Raw genomic sequence first — 7,500 nt, forward strand, 5'->3', positions numbered from 1 at the left:
TGATATTAAATATATTAATTTATTTTGGGGCGGTTTATCATAAAAATCACGCTGAAGAGGACATTTTTGAGGGGATATTCAGTGTAAGGGTGTGATTAAAGATATTGATCCATTCTGCGATTGTAGTGTAAATCATCAGACAAATATAGTGGACTCAGATCCAGGAGCCGTTACAGAGGCTCTCCCTTACTACTAATTCTACCGCCCAGTTCAAAATTAGGTCCTGGTTCCTAACTCGTCACTCCAAATATAATTTTCCTGGTACTATCAATTAATATAAAGGTGTAAAGCTTCGAATCTTATACTCAATACTGTAATTGGTCTTTTCATGTAACCATAAACAAGACTTAACGAAAATCTTAAGTTTTAATTTGATCCCATTTTACTTTAAAACCAGTTGGGATAATAAGAATGATCTTTAACGCTTAGAAGAAGAGCCTTACCAGTGACAAATCCATTGAGTCCGACAAAGGATCTTCCTTCCGGTGGTAAACAGACAGGTTTGATGAAATCGCTGAAGGTCACAATTCGATCTAGCCTGACGAGGGCGATGTCGTTCTCTTGGGTGTTCGAATTGTACCTGAAGTTAATTAAATTTTTTTAGCAGATGTTTACTGTCCAATAGCACAGAACTTTTTATATATTTATTGATTTTTAATTTTGATATGAATATTGATGATAATCATCATACTAGAAATAAATAAAATTAACAAACTAAATTTATCTATCTTGAAGGACTCCAAGAAAGGTTTTCGGAAATGGAATCGGCTCGAATGAAATGTACCTTTCATGCATCCGAACTTCAGCCACGTTGAAATCTGTGGGACGATTTCCACTGCTGTCGGAAAAGTCGTATTCGCCAAGTCGAACGAAGATTTCATTCTGCGAGAACCTGTGGAGCAAAACGAAGGAGGCCATATGAAATAGTGGCAGCACTAGATACAACTTGGTACAGAGCGACGTACTATTTTACAGAATTGGGTCTAATATCAGATGAATAACTACTTACGGTGCCATGCAGTGAGCTGCAGTAAGCACAAATAAGTTGTTGATGAGGGTACCACCGCAGTAAGTTACTGTGCCGGACCTCTGGACGAAGGCTGCCATCCACGGCCAGTCTTTTGGGTCGGCTGGTCGGCCCCCGACGATGCGAGTCATGAAAGAGTTCTTCTTCGGGTTGATTCCACATTCTGCAGAGATAGAAGAATTGTAAGTAGGTCTAGAATTCTGCCAACAATAATAATGATAACATTTAGAAAAGCACTCTGAGAGTGCAGACCTCCACCACTCATTTCTTGAAACTAGCTTGCCTTTCCCAGAATCAATTTAGACCATAGGCATATTTAAAGTCTGTGTGACAACCATGTGCGAACTTGAGGTTAAGGTTTCAGTCAGTTCGGTCAACCTTTTGCTTGACCTTGACCTTGACCTTTGACCCACGACTTTCAAAATTTAATCACCTCTACATCTCAACATTAAAATTAATCTCCAAAATTTTCGTTACTCTATGAGTAAAATTGAGGTCAGATAGTTGTTCACAAACAAACAAACAGATAAAAAGGGGCGAAAACACAACCTCCTCCCAATTTCGTTGGCGAAGGTAACAACAACAATAATGCTTTATTTATGGTCGCAATGTTAGCCTTAAGGAACAGGTTAAGTGGACAAGAAAGGAGAAATAAATCTGCCATTTGTAATAATTAGTTACATCCATCGTATTGCATGAAAGCAGTAGCATGTCATAAAAGCAATGAATTTTACCCAAGCAAAACAACCTGCGAAAAAGGGAAAAAAATCTATTTTTATAGAACAAACTCACCTCCTGAAGTAGGCGGCAGTATTACTGGGGCCAAGGTTGTCTGCGGAGTTGGAACCTGATTTGCTGGTAAAGAAGAGAAATACATGAAAATAGTAATAAATTTTTTTCAGTTGATTTACAAATGCAATGGTCTGTAAACTAATCGTTCTTTATTTTTGACTGTCTCTTTTTGTTTTGTTTGCAAATGATATTAATGATAATAATGAAAATAATGATAAAAACAATGATTATGATAGACTACAGCAACTCTGATAATAATAATAATAATAATAATGATAATAATAATAATAATAATAATAATAATAATAATAATAATAATAATTAAAATAATAATAATATATTTTCTGGTCATATTCTAACTGGCATTAAATGCAGGACGGATCTCATATTCATTGCCTTACCTTGGCACCTCCCATCTTGGAGGAGAGTGAAGCCTTCGTTACACTGGCAGGTGAACGATCCATCTGTGTTCTGACAAATCTGCTCGCACCCGCCATTGTTCTGTCTGCACTCGTCGATATCTCGGCAACGAAGCCCGTCTCGGCGTGGTCTCTAAGGGAATATAAACCCGAGTGGAATGGGTTAGTTTGTCAGTCAGTGGCTTGATGGATAGATAGAAACAAGCTCATGTGCCAGGCTCAGTGTGTAGATGGAAGGGTCTCTAATCGCAGATTAGTCCCCTTACCTCATGATCGACTACTACCATCTCACAGCTGATTTATATAATCATAACAATGATAAAATAGATTATAAGAAGCTCTATTGTCCAGTAATTATAGGTAATTATGATAATTTATTAGTGACCCACATGGACAGCATGCACAGCACATCCCTGTACTGCTTGCCAGAACAGAAGAGCAATGAGATAATGTTTATTTGCAATGACAAAAGCCCCGGCGGAGCAAAGACCATTTGAGGGATGTTTGGAAGGTAGAGTTAGACAAGCTCCTGTATGTTAACATTAGAAATTAGATGAAGCTCGACAGTCCAACATTTTACCTTCTCTCAACAGCATTGTTTTTACACTAACTCTTAATGTCATTTAGTTTGTTATCATTATTGATGTGTTTACATGAATCAACTGTAAGAAGGCTGTGGTCAATCACAATTCAAGGTGGTAGCAGTCAATCACAAAGCAAGAATATATAAGTGGACTAGTCTGCGATGAAGCCCTCCCATCCCTCAGTCAAATAGAAGTGGTACGAGGAAGCAATGATCTAAAACAAACAAAGCAGCTATGACTAGAATGCGTGGGTATGCCTCTGCTGGTGGTCCCTTACTCTACTTAACTATCCCATTTCTCCCTTACTTCCAAACTCTGCCTGGAAATTACTTCTATTCTTAATTTTGTTCTTTACAAATTGATCTATGTTACTTCATGAAAGTTACTTTTTAAGAATACCTTTTCTTACCCTTACACATTTTCTTTATATCTTAAGTCATCTAGCCAATACACATTTGCTTTTAACTTTTAATCTGTCTTATTCTTACATGTATCCTTCACCTTCAAGTTTTAAAATCCATACATTTCTTCTTTACATTCCAAATCGTCTTACCCTTCCCGGGAAGCAGGAGCACTCTCTATTACCGCCCTCGTCTACGTTGCAAATATCCTCACATCCGCCGTTGTCATTGACGCAGACGTCGACCCGCAGGCATTGCTTCCCATCCCGACCCAGGGCAAAGCCAGGTCGACAGCCACACTGGACTGCGATGCCATTTTGTTGACATAACTGGAATTTGGAATGGAAAGCAACAGGTGAGGATTATGATGATGGAGTTGCAAGAATCGACTTCTGTCTCTCTCTCTTAAGGGACACAAATCTTGGTGATTAAATCAAACTCTGCTTAGGATCATTGAAAAGCAAAATAGAATAATAGAAAATATTCTTTAAATGTTGTATTCACTAAAGTGTTGTTAGCATTTAATTTTTTTTTCCATTTAAATATAGGAGTGTTGTTTTATGCTGACAAATGGATGCGTTGACTGATTATATGGTTTTTTTTCTATTTGTTTGATCAATAATGACAATAACAACAATAATGATAACAACAACAACAACAATAATAATAATAATAATAATAATAATAATAAGAAGAAGAAGAAGAAGAAGAAGAAGAAGAAGATGAAAAATAATTTTTTTGAAGGTGTTATCTCAGGAACCTGGAGATTCTATTGCAACGTACTTGTTCACACCCTCCATTGTTGATGTTGCAATTAGGAAATCCTGAAGGTCCAGGGCCAAAGCCTCCACTGCAGGTCCTCTGGTCTGGCTGGAGCACCCCCGAACGACAGCTGCAAGAGAAGGACCCTGGCGTATTGTTGCAGATTTCACTGCAGCCTCCGTTGTTGCCCTGCTGGCACTCGTCAAAGTCCTGACAGGTCCTTCCATCCTGTCGGAGGAGGAACCCGTTCTGACAGAAGCACCTGACTCTCCCTCGCATCATTCGGCAACCCTGTTCGCAGCCGCCATTGTTGTTGTTGCAACCTGAGGATGAAGGGATTTGAGGCTGAGTTTTAAGAAGAATTTCTCCTGGGAAATTAATATATAATCAAATGCCTTTTGTAACAAGAGGTTATTAAAAGGCCTAAAAAGATCATAAATGATTTGCGCTCTCTATTTGTCATCTTTATTGAATAGATATAAAATGAATGTAGAAAACACACTCACTGCCGATTACAACTCCAAAGCCGCCATTTTGGGAAGTGACTTGAATTGGGATTCCACCAATATTGACGTTACCTAGCACATTCCCGGGAGGTCGTTGATTGTTATTGTTGTTGCCACCTCCTTGATTGTTATTGTTATTGTTATTGGGTGGTCTGGTGAACTGGTTGAAGAATCCAAAAGCTTGACCTAGGATGTTGTTGAAGGGGTTGTCTTGTCTACTTCCTTCTTGGCTTCCTCCCCCACTGCTGTCTCCTCCTCCTCCCCCTCCCCCACCTTGTCCCCCGAAGCTTCCTAGGTTGAGGGGTCCCAAACTGATGCTAACTGTTAAAGATGAAAATAAAGATGTATTAAGGTAATATATGATAAGATAAACATAAATAACTTTAGAAATAAGCATACGCACACGATTAAATCATCATTATCAGTCGTTATATTCCACTGCAGAACCCAGGCTTCAGATGTCCTTCCACTTGCGTCTGTTTATGGTCCTTTTTTGCCAGTCGACACCCGCAAATTTTCTCAGTTCGTCAATCGATCGTCTTCTCTTCCTTCCCCTTCTTCTTTTACAATCTCTAGGGACCCTGATCAAGGCAATGGCCTTGTTATCCTTAGTAAATCTTCTTATATTGACATGACAGGAATTATTGCTCACTTTTATTTTTTCTTAATTGCTAAGCTACAACCCTAATTGGAAAAGCAGAATGCTATAAGCCCAGGGGCTCCAACAGGGAAAATAGCCCAGTGAAGTAAGGAAACAAGGAAAAAATATTTAAAATAGTAACATTAAATTAAATATTTTCTATAGAAACTAGGAACTTTAACACAACAAGACAATGATTTATGTGTTGTTCTACCCTTTGTTTATTCCATCCTGATCTAAAGTGTACACTACCATCAAGTGCTCTACGACGAGGAGCTTATGTACAGAAGTAACGCGTTCGCCTAGTATTCGCATGGCAACAGATCGATCCCCGTTCGGGACTGTGAGATTAAGCTGTTTACAAGGGAGAATACTGTTGTGGTTGGGCACCACAATGGGGGTGTTGGGCTTGCCCGGCTGACGTTCTGGTGAGCATCTATTCTGATGAAACTGGAACTGAAACGAGACATCTTTAACCTTTAACCTTTACATACGTAAATGTTTAAAAGGTCGCTCATGAATGGCAGAGGCAATGGACAGTGACATTGCCCTTGCAAGGAGGACAATGCCCTGGAGACTGCCCAAATATTATATGATCAGCACCCAAGCCCCCTCTCCACCCAAGCTAGGACCAGGGAGGGCCAGACAATGGCTGCTGATGACTCAACAGATAGACCTATAGGCTCCCCCTAACCAGCCCCCACCTTAGCTCACAAGGATGGTAAGATTGCAGACACTAAAGGCACTAACGAGTCTGAGCGGGACTCGAACCCCCGTCTGGCAAACACCAGGCAGAGACGTTACCAATCAGGCCACAACAATCTGCTGTGATATGTCACAGTTTTATTGTAATTATGCCTTGCGGTAAATACCAGCGGAGTATTATCATTATTATTACTTGCTAAGCTACAACCCTAGCTGGAAAAGCAGGATGCTATAAGCCCAGGGGCTCCAACGGGGAAAAATAGCCCAGTGAGGAAAGGAAACCAGGAAAAATAAAATATTTTAAGAACATTAACAATACTAAAATACATATTTCATATATAAACTATAAAAACTAACAAAATAAGAGGAAGAGAAAAAAAGATAGAATAGTGTGCCCGAGTATACCCTCAAGCAAGAGAACTCTAACCCAAGACAGTGGAAGACCATGGTACAGAGGCTATGGCACTACCCAAGACTAGAGAACAATGGTTTGATTTTGGAGTGTCCCCCCTCTAGAAGAGCTGCTTGAGAGAGAGAGAGAGAGAGAGAGAGAGAGAGAGAGAGAGAGAGAGAGAGATTTGGAGTTTTTCCGACGTGCGTCACTTATTTCTTCCTTCCTTTTTCTTCTGCAATACTTTGGAACTCTTTTTTAGCTTTTGTTTACAACGAAGGCTTATTCTCTACGAGCCAAAAAAATTGCATTAAAAAAAGAAAAAAAAAACGGTAAATGTCTGGCAACATTTATTCTAGGATTTTCCCTTTTTAAAAAAACGGATATATTGACGTAAAAGAGTGATATTACGGTCACAAACCCGTAAAAAATAAAAACACAGTAAGGTAAAATTACGGTCGCCTATATTTTACTGAAATACGGTTGAGAACAATATATTTTTTTACGGAGAATTTCAGATTAATATTACGGTTTTTTTCTAACATTGTACATCATTTAAAAGGGAAATATCAACCAGTTTAACCCTATATCCTTCCATTTCAGCTTTTTCGAGCCTGGGCAAGGAAAGGATATGACTTTGGCTGTTTAATTCGCATTAGTTAATAAAAAATGAAAGATTAGCTCATGGAAAACACTTGTCGCTTCGTAATAAGAGATTTAGAAGTCATGTGCGCATCTGCATGAAGAAAAAAAAAGAACATCGTGGTATTCAGGTTTTTTTAACGGGATGGCAAGGGTTCTACGTATATCACTTTTGCTGAATACCTAATCTCTCTCTCTCTCTCTCTCTCTCTCTCTCTCTCTCTCTCTCTCTCTCTCTCTCTCCTTCGACATCCTGTTTCTCCATTTCCTCAAACTTCAGTGGCTACACAAAAACATCAGCTAAAGCTTCGTTTTTTTTAAATCAGGAACTACAGTTTCTTCAGAAAACACCATCTTTATTATTTGTTTATTTTTTTGCATCGTTAACCACCTCCGCCACGGCGAAGCCAAGCTCCTGTTTCAATCAATTACCGTCAAACGCAGCCTTGCTGACATCCGGCAAGCATCCATTGCACGGATCAAATCAACGGAGATAAAAAAAAAAGGGGGGGGGGCAGCAGACAGCCAAGTGGATCTCCCATTCTAGTTTGAAACCACTCTTGAGTCGAGAAGGAGTCAACCTCCTTGGGTTTTTCCGGGGAGCTGAGAGGTGCAGCGAACGGACACTCTC

At 39.4% G+C, this 7,500-nt stretch overlaps 1 protein-coding gene across 1 annotated transcript in view; it reads right to left on the reverse strand.

Moving 5' to 3' along the window:
* LOC137628588 (coagulation factor IX-like) overlaps positions 1–7,500 on the reverse strand; it is a 29,447-nt gene that overhangs the window by 1,501 nt on the left and 20,446 nt on the right. The window contains exons 2-9 of the mRNA XM_068359742.1: positions 4,492–4,812; positions 4,007–4,308; positions 3,376–3,552; positions 2,221–2,371; positions 1,820–1,882; positions 1,010–1,190; positions 785–892; positions 444–580 (exon numbers count right to left, since the gene is read on the reverse strand). Coding sequence (XP_068215843.1) covers positions 444–580; positions 785–892; positions 1,010–1,190; positions 1,820–1,882; positions 2,221–2,371; positions 3,376–3,552; positions 4,007–4,308; positions 4,492–4,812 — 1,440 coding nt within the window. The remainder of the gene's footprint in view (positions 1–443; positions 581–784; positions 893–1,009; positions 1,191–1,819; positions 1,883–2,220; positions 2,372–3,375; positions 3,553–4,006; positions 4,309–4,491; positions 4,813–7,500) is intronic.

Source organism: Palaemon carinicauda, chromosome 36, assembly GCF_036898095.1.
Source record: "Palaemon carinicauda isolate YSFRI2023 chromosome 36, ASM3689809v2, whole genome shotgun sequence".
NCBI classification, from domain to species: Eukaryota; Metazoa; Arthropoda; class Malacostraca; order Decapoda; family Palaemonidae; genus Palaemon; species Palaemon carinicauda.